At 51.7% G+C, this 17,126-nt stretch overlaps 1 protein-coding gene and 1 long non-coding RNA gene across 2 annotated transcripts; one reads left to right on the top strand and one right to left on the bottom strand.

Annotated features, from left to right (window-relative positions):
* Nucleotides 1-237: 237 nt before the first annotated feature.
* Nucleotides 238-8,306, bottom strand: KIAA0040 (KIAA0040 ortholog). Its single transcript, XM_053950172.1, has 2 exons — nucleotides 8,232-8,306; nucleotides 238-2,603 (listed from the first exon to the last, which is right to left on the bottom strand). The coding sequence occupies exon 2, from the start codon at nucleotides 2,489-2,491 to the stop codon at nucleotides 2,153-2,155; it is 339 nt and encodes a 112-aa protein (XP_053806147.1). The 5' UTR covers nucleotides 2,492-2,603; nucleotides 8,232-8,306; the 3' UTR covers nucleotides 238-2,152.
* LOC128792071 (uncharacterized) lies at nucleotides 2,574-8,103 on the top strand. Its single transcript, XR_008432295.1, has 3 exons — nucleotides 2,574-2,693; nucleotides 6,090-6,195; nucleotides 7,030-8,103. It is a non-coding gene; the product is annotated as an uncharacterized LOC128792071 (long non-coding RNA).
* Nucleotides 8,307-17,126: the final 8,820 nt, after the last annotated feature.

Here is a 17,126-nt window from a genome sequence, read left to right as displayed (position 1 = left end):
ATCACAGCACCTGCATGGGCTCCTTTGGCCACCCGGTGAGTGTGGAGGCAGGAGGGCTGAGAAAAGCACTTGGATGGGGAAAGGAGGGAAGGAAGAAGGAATAATACAAGTGCAGTGCTAGTTCTTCAGGATCTTGGCTAGACTGGGAGCTTGGGACAGAGATCAGAGCTATTTCTGCATTTCCTAGCATGACATGTGGCAAATCCTAATTTTTATACCATTATATGTTGCTTCCTGTTTTGGAGCAGAAGGGAGTCACTAATTTCAATGGTGACAAAGCAAACTGGAAAATAAGGCACATATGGGGTCAATTTAAAGGGCTGTGTGAGGAGGAGCCCAGCCTCATGGCTGTTCCCAACACAAAACCCTGTGACATGCAGCCAAACCCTGTGACATGATGTGACCATCACAGCCCTGCCTGCATTGGACAAAACAGGCTGTGCTGGGACCGGGTGGCACAAGCAGCTGCTTCCAGCTGGTGGCTTTGTCCTCCAAATGCGGGTAAGGTGGCATCACCCTTGCCTGGGCTGGAAGCAGCTGTGCCCAGCAGCTCTGTCCAGGCTTGCCCATGTGGGTTTGGCTGCTTGTTCCCTAGATGCTGGCAGCTCTGGTCTGCTCCAGCAGCCTAAGAAGTGGAAGAAAATGGAAGGAAGACATCCAGTGTACAGACAGGGCAAAACCCAGATGTGATGAGGCTTCTCATCACACACACATTTTTCCATTTCCCTCAATGGAAAATGAGATGGGGGACACAGAGCCTGGGGGGGCGGAGAGTGGGGAGCACAGGAGACTCCCAGCTCAAGGGACATAGGATGGGAACACAAGCCAGGGTGGGGCAGGTGGGAAGCAGAGCAGGGATGAGAGCTGTGTGTGGTCCTGTTAGCTGCTGTGCCCAGCTGAACAGTCTTTCCAAGGAACATGAGGATGGAGAGAGGTCCATAGTCTGGCTGTAAAATGTGTCCCTGTGTAAGGGATGACTGTGCACATGGAATTTACTTTGCTTCTACAGCACATTCAAAATCCCAGAGCTGGTCAGCCTGGCAGCCATACAGAAACATTCAGTGCAGCACACAGAGCTCATCAGCTGGGGCAGCACCTGCTCATGGGTCTGTGTGTGTCTGACACATGGCACAAGGGCTGCAGGGAGAGGTGACGGCTGAGTGTGCCAGGAAACAATGTCTGCTGCTTCAATACTGCTTCCATGTCCCTGGTCCTGTTCCAGAGGGCCTTTGGTCCTGCTCTTCTCTAGTAGTCATTTAATAAATAACTCTAATGCCCATAGCAAAGCTTTTACACAGCCTCAGGTTGTGTTTCTGCTCTTGCAGTAGCATGGTGGGCTCTTTAATGGCAAGTTTGTATAAAACAGTCTTTCAAGGAAGATGTTTTAAGTGCTGGTGCAAAAGGGCTGGTCTGGCAGCCTCCTCTCTCCTTCCTGCCTCTAGCCCAGGTGGCAAGGCATCCTTCTGCTGTGCTGCCTTAGGATGGTGTCTGAGGTCTCTAAGGTTGGGCTGAGGGCATCTAGCTTCAAGTGCTGGTAGAGACTGGTTTGGTGGCCTGGTAGATGGCACATCTTTGAGCTGTGGGGTAACTCAGCTTTGTGTCTATAAAGCGAACTGGGTTTGGACGGAGCCTCGACAGTGAAGCTGTGCTGTCTCCATGGCAGGGCAAGCAAACGAGATGTGTCTGGGCCTTCTCCACTCAGCTGTCTGTGTTGTGCAGGGGGAGTGTGCAGGTGGCTTGGTCCGTGGGTGAAGGTTGTCCTGTGCACCCCCGTCCGTGCCACAGCGTGTGTGCTGGCAGGTGAGTGCAGAGGGAGAGCCTCGCACCTCCTTCGCTGTGCGCCAGCCCCACTGGCACTGCATGCACTGTGCTCATGGCAGGGGGTACGTAGGACCCGCTGGCAGGTCACCCCTGTGTGCTCACCTGTCCTTTGCAGGGGTCTCTGTCCTGGGGCATGCTGTCCTGATAGGGGAGAAGAGGCTTGCACAACCTGTGCCTTGTTTCCTGTTGGCCCTTCAGCATGCTGGGGTCAGCCTCTGTCAAAAGTTACCATAAAGTGGCAGCAGCTTTGGTATCTCCTCGCCCCTCCTGGTGCACAGGTGAAAGGAATGATGGCATCTCAGAGGAGAGGACCTGAACACCCTCCTGTCTGCTAGATGGGCAAGGAGGGTCTCTTGTCCAGCAAGAGCAGCTTGGGCTGAGCTGAGATCCACAGGTCCTCTTCATCCTGCTGCTTCTTCTTCTTCTTTTTCTTCTTCTTGTTCCTCTCGGCATGCAGCTGCCCATTGCTGCTGGGGCCACCTTTCCCTGTGCTTCCTCCCCTCCGTCTGCAGAAGCAGCAGTGGCAGCAGATGAAAATGAAGGTGAGCAGGACAACGAGGGGTAGACCCAAGAGCACGGCCAGGCAGATGGTGTTGAAGATGCCTTCCTCATGCTTGGTACGGATGAGCTCCAAGATGGAATTAAAGAAAGAGCTGATCTTCTGCTGCATGTCAGCTCCTGAGTAGGCTGCCTGTGCTGCTCCCTCTGCTTGAAAGGCACCTTGAGATATGCTCAGCTCCTATAAGCAGCTACTGGGCTCCACAAGAGTCCTTGGATGGTGCCTGCAGAGACAAAAAAACACATGGATCAGGTGCCTGTTCCCTCAGCAGTTTTCTCCATGGAGCTGCCAGAACAGCCTAAGCCTCAGCAGGGTAAGATGTCTCCTGCCTTGGAGGGGCCTGGAGCCGTGGGGGATGGACTGTGCTGCCTGCTATGTCCTTTTGGGTGTCTTCATCTGAGAAACACAGCTTCCTATCTCCTGGGGTTTGTTCTTGATTGTGGGGATGGGTGAGGAGGGCTTTGGGCATCCCTGCTTGCCTAGGAATTCAGCCAAGCACAAATCCTGTCCCTTTGAATTTACACATCAGCCCTGGCTGAGCAATCACAGCATGGAGCTCTTATTAGCCCTTTGTAGGGCTTGTTCCATAGCAGATGAAATATTGTCTGCAGGAAAAGCTTTGCCTGATATAGGCCAGTGACCATTGTGGAGACATAGTACTGCCACAGGCGCCAGGACTCCACGTGTCACAGGTCCCTCTTTATTCCCAACCCTGGGAATAGGGTATCTTTGGCCAGGCTGTTTCTCAGGGTGCGTGGTCTGGGATGGGCAGCACAGAGGCAGGGTCTGTTCCTGCTGCCCTGGGCACTGCCAGCAGGTTCGGTCTGGGGGCTGTGGCTGAACCACCTGTGTTTTGGATGAGGACTGTGGTCAGTGGGACTCACAGGTGATGCTCAGTTGGTCGAGCCCAATGAGCAGCCCTGCACCCACAGCTGCTTCCATGTACCTAGGGCTGGCCACAAAGGCAGCAGCAGGGGAGGATAAGGGTTGGCTGGGGTGGAGGAGTTGCTGCTGCTGTGCCTCACCTGGGAATTGCTCCAAGGGTTTGGGTTGGGCTGAGAAGCATTTCTGTGGCTTGACGTAAGGTTTTCCTCTTCCCTCAGGGAGGGAGAGGTGCTGCTGAGTGCCAGGGCTCTCAGGGAAGCCCTCCTGCAGAGGCAGGGAGCTGCTGCCTCTACTCACATCTTTCTTCCCCTCCTGTGGCCAGGCAAAGCATCTGAGTAGAGCAGGAGCCTTTGTGCTGCCAGTTTGCAGTTCTGGTTCAATACAGGGGTCACTAAATTAGAGGTTGTACAGATGAAGAGCTGGCAGGGGCAGTATCAGGCTCCAACACCCTAATTCACCCTTGCTCAGCATTTTACAGTAGTGTCTTTGCCAGCCTTTGGGATTCAAGCCCTGCAGCCTCTTGAGGGAAATGCTTAAATCCCCACGTGCCCAGGAGGGGAAACTGAGGCACAGTAAAAGGAAAACCAACACTTCTATGTAACAAAAACTTGAGAGGTATAGCCTGAACACCAAAGGTGTCCTAGAGGGGTTGCTCCACTTGTACCCTGTGACTCCTTTTCTTCTGGCAGCTCTCAGAGAGCTCAGGGACCGTAAGGGAGGGAGAGGAAGGGGACCCAGGCTGGTTTTGGCTGAATCCTCCTTGTCTACAGCACTGCCCATCCTTGTTTTGCATCTCATTTATTCCTTGTTTGGCACCTGCTAAGGGATGCTCTCTTGCATGGAGTGGTTTAGGATTCTCCAGCTAGCACCACTGTGCTTCCTTCTGCCTCACTGTGCCATTACACCCCACTCCTAAAGGAAGATCAAGCCACCAGCCTTGCCCAAAAAAGCAGCCACAGGTCCCACCCAGCCCTAACCACAGCTCTTGTGATGCTGCTTGGGCAGGAACTCCTGGGCAGCCCCGCAAAAAAGCAGCTCCCAAGGGAAAACCTGCCTTCCAAAATGCTGTCCTGGGACCTACAAAATTGTACAGGGTCTGTTTCACTGGTCTCCCCTAGCTGCTGGCTTTCAGACCTGACTGTCAGGACCTCAAGAGCTGAATCCTTCAGCATAGATGCCAAACTCTCGATTTGGGATTTCACAAGTGCTCAGATTCTGTTGAAAATAAGAGGTTTATCTGTGTCCCTTAGAAACAAACTGACAACTGTGGAATTATTGTTTCAATTTGCATGAGCACACAGCTGAGCTGGCCCCAGTTAGCTGGTGGTTTCTCTTTTGAACATGAATTTCTCTGGGTGCCTTCTAAAAAATTCTCATTTGAGATTTACCAAATGAAATGCGGTGCTCTGGGAAGTGGTTTTGACTTTGGCTGGAAGAAGTTTATTATGATTATTGTTATTACTATTATTGTTAATACTGGGGTTTTGTCCAGTCTGCTGCATCAAAACTGGTTCCTCACATTTCCTCATTCCACAGCTCAAGAGAGGACAGAAATATCATCAATATCTGAGAAATCACAGGCTACCACTCAGAGACTCAAATCCCTTACAACCTCTGCCTAGCCCCTGCATGGAACCGACTGGGAGCATCCCAGATCTGCTTTTGCTCACAGGGGAGATAAGTGAGAGCCACTTCTTAAAGCCTGTCCTGACCTTCATCTTCACCTAGGTGTTTTTTTTGGGGGCAGCTGTAGTAAAGGTTACACTGCAACATAAATAAACAGAGCAGCTTTTCTTCAGTGTAATCATCCACGTGGTGCAGGTTTGCCACTTAGCCATAAGTATCCTGACAGCTCATTATCCAGGCAGGAATACAGGATGCCTATTATACACTGGACTCCAAAAAAGAAGTAAAAAACTCAAACAATCCCCAAACAACAAACGCCTTAATTTCAGACAAAACAGGATGTACAGTTTTATTCCTGCACTGAACTGCTTTATATTTATTGCCTCTAAACTTCTGGGTAGGGAAGGAGGGCTGGAACTTCCTCTTAAACTTGTAATTAATTGTTTGTGGAGGAAAAAAGAACAGGGAGGAAAAAAAAAAAAAGGCAAAGCCCTTTGATATGTTTCCACTTTAAACTGGAGCTGAATGCACTGCAGAGGCCCTGGCTGACTGTCACTGGGAAGTGTCCAGCTGGGGACATGTGGCCACCCTGGACAAGCAGAATGGGCATCCCTTGGAAGGGGAAGGTGGAGGTACCTGCCCCTGCCCTGACCAAACAGCACCCAAATCCCAGGGCCATCTTCCAGCATGGCCATGCAACTGGTTTTGAAATGCCTTTTCTTTTTGCTGTGTGCATTGCTTTTTGTTTTGTAGATGAAGGGATGTCTGTGTGCTAAATAACGGGGTTCTTCAGTTTCATATAAAGAAAATGGGGGGGGGGGGAGGGGAAAACAGAAAAACTGATGTGTTTGGAGGTGGCAACTCCAAGGGCAGAGGGGCTACCCAAGGCCACCCATTGCCAGCTGAAAACCTGAGAGCACCATGAGGAGCTGCATTTAGGAATATCCCTGCTGCTGCTCGATTTGGTGTGACATCCCCTTAGAGAGGGGATGAACATGGAGAGCTGCTTACACGCTTGTGGTACAGGATGGGTGTGAACCGCTTGCTGCAAGCATGTGGAGCTGCCATTGGGAGCTTTTTTGGGTCAAGATATGGGACCAAAAAACAGGGCCAGGGAGGTACTGTGAGACAGGGCTGTGTCTCAGGGAGAGCTGTGAAGCATCCTGCTAAATGAGCTCTTTGTTTTTGGTGCTGGCAGAGCCAGGGGAAAGCTGACATGGAAACTCGCCTGGGAACTCCTGTGGCCAGGGATGGATGGCTCCAACTGATGGCAGCTCTGCACGACAGGGCTTTGTGCCACTTGTGTAAGTTTTAATCAAAGTTGCACATCCAGCATGAGGTTCTTTAATCCACACTGGCTTCGAAAGAGCTGGTTTGCAAGGGTGGGGAGCATCTGCCACTCCTCTGCAGTTATGGGAGGCCGTGGGTGGAAAACAAGGTCCTTTTGAGGGACGGCTTGCGATGGCACCACAAACCATCGCTTGCCTGGCTGATCTGGAGGGGTAAAGGCTGCCAGTCTGTGTGTGGGGAAACCAAAACAGAGGGGGTTGCCTTGGCAATGCTGGCTTGTCCACATCCTGTGCACTGCAGAGCAACCGCAGCGACTGGGGATGGAGGTAGAGTTTGCACAAAAGCTGCAGTTTACTGGAAACTGCAGTGCTGTGTCACTGTGGCAGAGGGGAGAGAGCTGGAGGTCATTTTACTAGTTAAGTTCTTTAGGCCCAACCCTCAACAGGCTTTTATGTCTTCATGAAGTTCCCTCCAACCTAAGAAAGCTCAACCTGCTCCTCTCAGATGAGATGCTGCCTGACTCAGGCAGGAGTGCGGCTGCTCTAAGGTGCTGCCTGCATCCACAGTGAGAGCAGGTGGCAGCTCTGGGGGCAACTGACCTGTGGGGTGTGCCCCAAGTATTTCTGGATTATTTCAACACCCCTGTGCTCTGTGGCCAGCTGCAACTCAGGGCTTGTGGAGGGGACATGAAATCAACTGACCTACAGCCACCCCCATTTCCTCAACACAGATGAGACCACACTTCGTGCAGTTGATGCTAAGGAGTGCAAAGCAGGAATCGCATTATTAAACAACCATTTCCGTCTGTTACTGGTTTATGTCAGCTTTATACCAACTTTCCATTGCAGTGACAGCTGTGGTTCAGGCAGGGAGAGGCTAATTTCTGTTACAGCCTGTGAGCTCCTGATCCACCCAGCAGAGACACAGCTATGCTGTCACAAAGTGGCATCTATTTTCCCTGCTTGCACCTGCAGACTTAAAGGAAAACTGGATGAAACCTGACACCGAGAGTGAGCAGTTTCCTTAGCAGGGATTGCACGTTGCTGTTTCGGAAATGGTGACTAAGAAGGGTTTTGCCGCTGGTCTCCCAGAACTCGCAGCAGGCTACAGAGACCTTCCTCAAACGTAAAAGACAAACCACCAAAAGCCAACACCCAGCAAACACGACCAGCTGAAGCTTCATCTCCTTCCCACCACCATCAAGCCTTGCTGCCAGAAGCCACGGGTAAATGCTTTCATTCCCTAAAGGGAGTGATTTAGAAAACTACTGATATGGATGTTGGATAACAAGGTTAAAGTGAAACTATTTTGCAAGCTGCTGCCTGGAGCCCGCTCGTCATCACCGTCTGCACACGCGCGGCTGCCCTCGGCTCCAGAATCACCGAGACTGTGGCCAAAAGATCAGTTCTGAGTTTAGGTGAGCGCCACTGTCATCACTGGATGCACCGGGAGCTCCTCCGAGCCGTCCTGGGCTCCTCCAATCTATGGAACGGGCAGTGCTGCCTGTCCGGGCGGGCAGCAGCCCCCAGCCATGGCCCTCCCTGGGGTCGATCACTTGGGGTTTTGGTTACAAGAGGCTCAGGGGCTGCCAGAGAAGCAGTGGATGCCCCATCCCTGGAAGCGTCCAGGGTCAGGCAGGACGGGGCTTGGAACAACCTGCTCTAATGGACGGTGTCCCTGCCTATGGCAAGGGGGGTGGAACGAGGAGTCCTTCAAGCCCCTTCCAATCAAACCGCTCTAGGATTGTGTGGTGTTCAAAACGCGTGTGTGCAGCTCGGGTGCTCCAACACCCCGGTGCCAGGCAGACTGCCCCAGACACAGGTTCCCTCAGAACTGCTGCCTGTTCATCGATCGCTCTTTCCCCAGCCCCCATTCTCACCCCCTCCCCCCGGGCGGCGCGAAGGAGATGATGTGGCCTTAAAAAAAAAAAAAAAAAAAAAAAAAAAGGCGAGAAAAGCCCTGGATTTGAGTAACACAGCACCGAAGATAACGCCTAGGGAAGCCCAGCCCGGGATCCCCCTCCCGGGTACTCCCCGGACCCCAGACCTACCTCTGCGCCGCAGCCCCGTCCCGCCCGCTGGTCCCGGAGTGCAGCGGCGGCCGGGGAAATGGGACGGCGCGTCCCGCCCGCCTCCGCCCCCGGCCGGCCCCGCCGCCCGCCCGGCCCCACCTGGGGCTCGCCCCGCGCCCTCCGGGGAGCCCCAAACTGCGGGGTGCACGCACACACTGTGGGCCGTGGGCCAGGCTGCGGGATTTAGGCTGGGAGAGAGGCGGGGACGGGGCACAAACCAGTCCCGAACCTGTTATGGGGAAGAGGGAGGGAAGCGTGTGGCTCGCCGGGCTTTGGTGCAGCCCAGGTTTTCCCAGAAGCGTTTTTGGGAGACGGCAGGGAGGGCTTCAGGGTGGTGATGCCGCTGCTGTGGTGGGGAGGGCAGGGTAGAGCTCCAGCTCCCCGAAAGCAGTGCCAGGCGTACCACCCTGGACCGCCTCACCGCTGCCTGCTCCCTCTCACCTCCACTCAGCACGCCATCAGCACCACCCTGCATGTTGTCACTCCTGCACTGCCATCACACCCACCCTCTGCCCCTGGAAAGGGGACACTGCAGCCAGGCAGGAGGTGATGGAGCATCCCCTGGGACTGCCTGAGGTAATGCAGCATCCAGGAGCATTATGGATGCTGTACAGCCATGGATAATGCTGGATGTTTCAATCTGGGAAGGCACTCCTGGCTATACAGGGTTTAGTGGTGGCCTTGGCATTGCTGGGCTAAGAGTTGGACTTGATGGCCTGAGGGGGCGTTTTTGACTTAAGTGATTCTGTAATTCAATATTTTCAAACTGTGATCCCAGTTCCACTGGGATTGCCACCCCCACCCTTCACTTGCTACTTTCTCTCCCACTTGTTTCTTTTTTAACACCATGGCAGTGATATCCAGAAGTTGCTGTATCCCAGCTGCTTTCCAATCCAGGGCTCTACGGCCTCCACACAGTGTTGTGATGCTGACAGCTGGGCAAGCTGCAACTAGAAAAATGTTCTGTTGGAATTTTTCTGGTTGGACTGAGTCCTTTTGGATTGCAAAATCCCTACATTTGCCCTCCTTGCCCTCCTTCATGCTCCAGAGCGAGTGGCTTGGCTTTACTGCTTCAGCCTTGGTGCTGACTTGTCGAGCTGGGCTAGCCAGGGCTATCTGACCCTTCAAGGCTCCTGGAAAACAGCCTCACATTCCCAATGCTGTGACTTGGCAGCATCAGGAGCAATGCAGTGCTGGGAATAGGAGGGAAGAGGAGAGTGGAGGGATGGAAGTAAGTTGGCTGCCAGCCTCTGCAGCCCTCCTGCTGCCTTCACCCTAGTGCTGGAGTTGGAGAGATCCTCAGAAACACACATTGTAGGCTACAGCTTGTGCTAAGTGCCTCCTCATAGCCTTGGGGAAGGTGTTTATGTCCTGTGGGAAACACCAAGCAACTTCTCCCTAAAGATTTGCTGCTTAATTCCAGGAGCTTTTCCCTTGGTTTTATGCTGGAGGATGAAGATTCCTGGGCTTTGTGGCTTGCTGCAGTCCAGTTTCTCATATCCCAGTTCACCCTATCATGACTTATTCCCTCCCATCTCTCCATGTCCCAGCTCACCCCATCCTATTTCTCCCTTGTTTCCTGACTCTATCCCAGCCCCCTACATCCCAGCTCACTGCTTCCCAGCTAACCCCATCCCTGCTCTCCTGCCTCACTGAGCTGCAGCCATTCCCTCTTTTGTGGGTACCAAATCCCTCTATGAAAACATCCTTCCCTAGGCACACAGAAGCCACCTGGGTGCTGACAGTCACGTGAGGGGTACCTGACCACTCTACAGCATCAGATAGCGCAATGCCACCTTTGCCACAATCCCTCTAACAGGGTTGACTAAAACTATTATTTATAATATTCTAATTATTTATAATATTTATTATTGATTAAAAATATTTATTATCAGAGCTCTCCGAGGGTGAGCATATTTGAAAGTGTTAGGCTTCAGGGTGCCTCTCCTTGAGCCTGGGAATGTGAAAGCTCAGCCTCTCCCTTGGCACCTGGGATATTTGCTTCATTCCCTGGGCAAACAGCCTCACTGAGGCTCCACACTTCCGTATCACTAATTTAATTTGGCAGAGGCCTTGACAAGGGAGGGGCTGCTGGCCTTGCACCTTCCCTGGATTTTCGGGGGTCCCCCTGAACACAGTGCTTTGGCAGCCTCTTGGCTTCAGGCAGGAGTGCTGTGGTGATGTGGCAGAGGTGGTGGGCACTGCTAATGCTGATGTCTTGGGGTGCTGCTGCCTGTGAAGGAGTCTTGATGCCATCGAGGGTGGTGATGCCATTAAACTGAGCTGGAAAGCTTCACATAGACTTTAAGAAATTGAGAATTAATGCAAGAATATACAAATACAATCAGTCCCCTGCTCTAAGCCAGCATCCTCCTCCCCACAGCTGACCTGTAAAGATCCTTTCCAACTCCAGCTCAAATTCCGTAGTGGTCTATAGGAGATGTTTTGAATTTCAACAGCATGTGATGCTTGACCCTGTGGATGTCTCCTGCAGCAAGGTGTGCCAAGACTCCCTCCCTTGTGGCATGAAAAATGGTACATTTGCAGGGATTTTGAAGCTGCCACCTCCTCGTTTTGTTTGGCAAACAGCATATCTGGAATCCAAGGAATCGTGCTTTGTTTCTCAGAAACTTTAATGGGTGAGAGGAAGCCGTGACTCAGCTGCTAATGAATCACTGCAGCTCCAGATTGTCTCCCTGCTTGCTGGTGCCCCTCAAGCACAGAAACTGAATGAGCCTATGCCAGGCAAGCTCCTGTCACCTCATGGGATGTCAGTTTGAGCCCAGGCCTCGGACCAGCTGGAAATAAAATCCCACCTCCAGCTCCTGTTCTCCATCCATCCTTCCCAAAATCCTTATTTCCGTGCTGTATCAAAGCCTTTCCCCTGCCAAAAAGCACCCTGATAACTTCAATTTCCTCCTAAGACCCCCTCAACCCCTAATTTGATTTTGAAAATGTTACTAATTTCATGCTGAAGATAGAAACACTCTCTTGCCTCCCCCTTGTTTGATTGTATTAATCTAATTTTATTACCAGTTTACCTTGTTACACAACTGTGAGCTTTGCTCCTTGATAACACCCAGCTGGTACCCAGAGTCAGTTTATTTGGGGTTTTCTCGGTATGGTGGGAGTGGTAGAGTGACTGCAGACATGATCACACCTTTCTTTCCCAGCTGCTTCCTCTGCTCTCTGGTGGTGATTTCTATTTGCAGACACTAGTCTGGCTTAAAGTAAGCAATGGAAAACTCTGCTCCCAGAGAAACATTCCTCTCATTTTTCCCCCATGCTTCTGCCTTTTCCCCTCCCTCTCCCCCTCCCACAAAAAAAAGCCTGCAGTTTAAACACCAAAAATAACGCACGCCCTGGCCGTGGTCTGGATAAAAATAGCAGCTCTTGGTATTTAGAAGCAGCAATGGATTTTCTGGCTTTGGAGGAAAATGAGGAGGAGGGGTGGGATGAGATGGTGATTCTTGACGCATGAGTGGAGGACAAACACAAAACTGTTTTTCTGGGAGAAGCTGCTTCATCCCCTCCTCTTCCTCATTTGGTACCAGCTGGGCTCTGTCCCCTCCAGGAAGGGGGAGCTCTGAGGGTAGGTTGGGCTCAGGTGTCCCAGTCCCACCTAGATCCCACCTTGGGCTGTTTTGGTGCTGTGTTTAAGTGCTGGGGCTAAGTCCTGTGTAGGCAGGGATGGGGGCAAATGCTGCTCTTAGGGAAAATGCCCCAAAGCTGGTGAGTTTTTGGGGGTGCCTCATGCCCACCCATCACTTGGGAGGCTTTGCAGCTGGGCTTGCCAAGATGAGCCCAGATTTGCAGGATCACCCCTCCCTGATGCTTAGACAAGAAGAATGCTGAGGTAGGGGTTGAGGGGGGGTCCTCAGGTGCCTCCTCAAATTCTGCTGGATGCTTGTGTTGAGAAAGCTGTGGTGTAAGGGACCTGTGTGCAGGTGAGGAGGAGGGTGGTATGTGTCTGCTCAGGGCACAGCTCAGTGTTTGGGCTGTTTAGAGCTGCTTGTTTTGTGTGTGTGAGCCTTCAGGAGCTCCTTCCTGAGGAAATCCTACAAGGCAGCGCTGGTGGCAGGCAAGGGGGAGAGGACACACACTGGGAGGTGGGGAAAGTGCCGGGCTGGGCGCGTCCCAGCAGCGTGACGTGGTGCCTTCCCCTTTGGAAGCACTCAAGGATCAGTTATGGGAAATCCAGGGGAAAAAAAACCTGTTAGTGAATGAGGTTGCTCCTTCCCCCAGCATGGAAATGGGGTCAGCAGCAGCATCCCAGGGCTGGATTTGTGAAAGGTGTGAACCAAAGGCAGAGAGGCGAGTGATACTTGGGCACAGTCTGGTGGCCCCCAAGGAGCAGCATATGCCCCCAGTTGTAGGAAGCAGTGGCTCGTGCCTCCTCCAGCCACCCCCACAGTTTCCCATGCTGGATGGGTGTCGGATCTGATCTGCCAAGTTTGATTTTTAGGTGAAAAACCGGTTGTGCTTGCCATCCCCTCTGTCATAGTCATTCCTTTGGCTCAGCCCCGTGCTGCTGAGGAGCAATCCCTCAGTGCTAGCGTCCCCCAGAGCCTAGCTGAGGGGGACAGGGAGAGCCAATCCGGCTTTTTAATGATATGCAGATGCCAAATTAATAGTAGTATTTTGATTATTTTCATTATTTGTTCCCCTCCATAAGCCACTCCCATGGGGGAAGCTGTTCCTGGAGATTTGTGGTGAGCTGATGTCCCTTGGCTCAGGATCACATGAGGATTTTGGCTGGTGGTATTGGAGCCATTGGAATGTTCTGTGCTGCCCTTGGGGCTTAGCTCCTGCCTGGGGGTGGGACTATCTGACCTTTGTTCTTCACACTTCAAAGTCTTCCTGCTCCTCATCTTGTTTGCTACCAGGGGCTCCGTGGGGAGGATGCAGCTGGGTGTCAGGGCTGGGGCAGGGCAGCTTGTTGGGAACTCACCCACCCGCCAGGAGGGAACCGAGAGAGAAATGCAAATTGTCGTGGGTGAAAGAGGGAAAAAAACAACCATGACCTTTCCTCTGGGGGTGTTTTACCTCTTTCTGCCCCTCTGCGAGGGAGAGCAGGCTCCTGTATTTTGAGGGGCAAAGTGCTCCTCAGGGGGCAGAGGCAGCAGAGGGTGCAGTTGTGACTGAGGAACCAATCCAAGGGGTAAACAGGGAGATTCCATCTGGTTTTGGCCTGACTTGGGTGCAGCCAGGGGACATTGGGCCAGGAGCAGGGACAGACACTGTCCCCAGGAGTGGGAGAACAGTGCTGCCCTGATGCTCCTCCAGCCCCATCCCCTCTGCTGCTCCTCTCCCAGGAGCTCGTTTCCATCACCTTCTAAAATTCTTAGAGGGATGATTTCCTACCTCATCCCACTCCATCTCTTGCTTTTAAGGAGGATTTTTCTCATAACTCATTAGCAGAGTTACTTCCTTCAACCCCCTCTTTTGTTGTGACATCGACAAGTGCAGGGGACAGCACGGGGACAAAGGCCTGTTGTGGTGAACAGAGGCGGTTTGTGTCCCCACCACATCCTTGTGTGCTCTGCTCTGCTGGTCAGCAGCCACGCCAGGCCCTGCTCCCTGTGGAGGAGCAATGCCAGGGAGATAACCTGGGTGGGAGCAAGAGGATTAGACATGCTGCTGGGAGAAGCTGCTGCAGGATTGCTGCATCCTTTGATATTCCTACTGACAGCAGAAAGCAGCACAAGAATACAGGGAAGGGAGAGAAGTGCTGCTATAAAGACAAGAGCAGGATGGGTTCACACTGACAGAGGGCAGGGTTGGAAGGGATATTGGAAGAAATTCTTCCCTGTGAGCATGGTATGGCCCTGGCACAGGTTGCCCAGAGAAGCTGTGGCTGCCCCTGGATCCCTGGAAGTGTCCAAGGCCAGGCTGGACAGGGCTTGGAGCAGCCTGGGATAGTGGAAGGTGTCCCTACCCATGGCAGAGGGGTGGGAACTAGATGATCTTTTAAGGTCCTTCCCAATCAATTTGTGGATTGATTCTGTACTTGTTGAAACAAGTTGCAAGCAGAAAAATTGCTGGCTATATCACAGGGAAGGGGGATAAGCCTGGAGGCTGCTATTCACAGCATTCCTCATCCCAGGAAAAAGGGACACATCAATAAAATTTAAATAATAAAATTTAAAATCCCTGCATTTAGATTTGATGAAAAGAGATAATTTATAATTTTTTACACTCTATATAACTAAACATTAGAGCCTGTAGCCCCAGGAGTTAAAATATAAAGATGGGAATGAGAGTTTTAAAAGGGATGATGAACACATGCCATCTTATGAGGGGGAATTAAAATCTGAGAATGTTGAAGATGGTGCTATAAAAATCACATCTCCTAAGCAATAAAGCAGCTGTGAATCTATGGCACAAAGCTGCCCTTTCATCAGCCTGCTCCAGCCTTGCTCTGGAGGCATTGCACCTCCTCCTGCCACACTCTGTGCTCCTGGACCAGCATTTCCCTCATGGGTTTTTTGGGCTGAGGCTGCAGGATGTGTGGTTGGAAATGTGTTGCTTGAGCTCTGGGTTTGGGATGGGTGCCCAGGGTCCCTGCTGAGGACCTTTGTACACCCTCCTGATGTTTACTGTTGGAACAAAGTTCCTGAGCATCACTCATGCAAAAAGGGGACTTTGGTAAGAGGGCTGTGATGAAATATCTCTGTATAAAGTGCAGATGGGGGAGCTGTGGTGGCTGGAAGTGCCTGAAGAGGAGTGTGGCATGCTTGGGAAGGCATGCTTCTTGGAGTGCCTGGAAATATGAGATCCCACCACATGTAGGACCATGTCTAGATTATGGTGATGGCTCTGAGCTGTGCAAGGACAGAGGGGCCAGAGTGATGAGGGTGGTGAGCACATGTGATAGGGCAGGAGCTCCCCAGCGTTTATTGTGATGGGGCAAAACACTTCCCTGGCTTCAATTGAAACTTGTAGCATTTAGAAAAGGGCTTTTGCCAGCCATCACTCACTTCTCATCCCATCTGAAACATGGAGTTGGCCTTGACTGTGATTTTGGGAGGTGGTTATGATCCAGAGGGATGCTGCAGCTCCCCATGTGCCTGCCACCTGCCTTCTCTAGGTACCAACCTCTGACTGATAGACACCTGCCTCTTGTTATTGGTTTTTGCAATAGGAAGACTGTGTTTCCTCCAGGTGAACTTTTTGGGGGGTTCTCTGCAGTAAGTGGAGGCCCTGGGGGCCTCACTTGACCCCAGACATGCTGAGTGAGGGTGCACAGTGGAAGATGTTGCCCTTCCCTTAGAAACCATAAATAAAACATCCTGGACAATTGTAGGCACACAGTTTGTGGTAACTGGGAGGCTGCCGAGCCTCACCCCTAATGGGCTACAGCTGTGAGAAGCAGGTGAGCAGCACTGACAGCAATGAGCCATGGAGTGCCCAGGTGCACTGACCAACCACAAAGGGAGCAGAGGGCACACAGGTGCAATGCATGAACATGAGGGTAGAAAAGGTTAGGCTAAAGAACAAGAAGGGCTGATGCTTGAAGCCTTCCAAAATTCTGTGGTGATACTCTGTGTATTGTGGCAGCCTGAGCTGTGACAGACAACTGCTTGGCCAAGCACAGTGAGACTGGGATGACAAGTACCAGCACAGGTAACCCTTCTTCCTTGTCCCAAACACATCTCCATCCCTCAGCTCCTCCATGCACATGCCTTGCATGAAGGGTCTTCCATGGCACTAACTGCCTTCAGACACAGAAAGAGTTCATTTATCCCAGACAGTCAAGTCTATCAGGCTTTGTGCTTTGCTTTTGGTGCGCTAAGGGTCATGACCAAGGTGGGACATCCCCTCTCTCACAAACTTCCTATTTTGTCTCATAAATCCGAGCAAGAAAGAGAAGTTGAGAAGCTGCCACCAAGAAAACTCCCCTGTTTTGTCTCTACAAAGTCAAATTTAGAAAATATTGAAGTGGTCTGGCGGAAGAGCTTCTTTCGAGCTTTCTCATACTGTCTGGCTATGTGTCAAATGTGAAAACTTTAAACAAAGAGGTTTGGGTAAAGTCTTCTTGTGAAATAAGAGGAGAATTTCAAAATCGCCTGAAGTTCATATTCATCCTAGAGATTTTTGCTAATCTGTGCTGGGGTTTTGTTTGGGGTATTTTTTTGTTGTTGTTGTTTCCCACTGGGAGTATATTCTGATGGACCGAGGCTTCCAATCTGTTTTTTGGTGGTGTTTCCATCATGTTGGGAACAGATTGCTGTTTAAATCAGGAAAATGGTTTTCACTGAAGATTTTGGGGTTGTTTCCCTTTGCTCCCAAGCATTCATACCACAGCTTTGCTTTCTCTGGCTGCAAATTGCAGAGCCAAGAGCCTCTGTAGCTCATGAGAGCAGCTGAATTTATTAGCAAAATGTCTTGTGCTGGGCTGAGGCCAAGTCCCAGCTCTCTGCCTTCCTGTGGTTAATGGACTGACTGTGCTGACCCGATTTCATGACCACATTATTGCTATTTATTTTAACAGCATAGCTGGGCAGGGGGGGACTTGGGAATCTCTGGTCCCACTTTCTGACCAAGGCAGCCCTGGGGTTGGATGAGGTTGCTCTTGGCTTTTTCCAACCTGGTCTTGAACACCTACATGGGGTCACCAGCCAAAGCTGGGCTGCCCCAAAACTTCCTCCCGCTGTTTTTTTATTACATTGCATGTGCTAGGTCTATCAGCTGCTCTGTTTCTCTAGGTTTGAATATGAATCCATGCTAAGCCCCCCCATGCTCCTCCCATGGGGTAACCAAAGATCAGGGATAGGGGATCCTTCTTGGCATGAGGTTGGGGCTGAAATGTTGCTGGGCTTGGATGTACAAGGACCCTGGTCCCACCCCACTCCCGGACAGGCACACAGCTCA

The sequence above is a fragment of the Vidua chalybeata genome, chromosome 9 (assembly GCF_026979565.1).
Source record: "Vidua chalybeata isolate OUT-0048 chromosome 9, bVidCha1 merged haplotype, whole genome shotgun sequence".
NCBI lineage: Eukaryota > Metazoa > Chordata > Aves > Passeriformes > Viduidae > Vidua > Vidua chalybeata.
The sequence above is the reverse complement of the archived record's forward strand: the minus strand, read 5'-3'. Positions and strand labels throughout refer to the sequence as shown.

Coding starts and splice junctions, on each gene's coding strand:
- KIAA0040 (XM_053950172.1), bottom strand. CDS start 2,491: ATGCAGCAGAAGATCAGCTCTTTCTTTAATTCCATCTTGGAGCTCATC.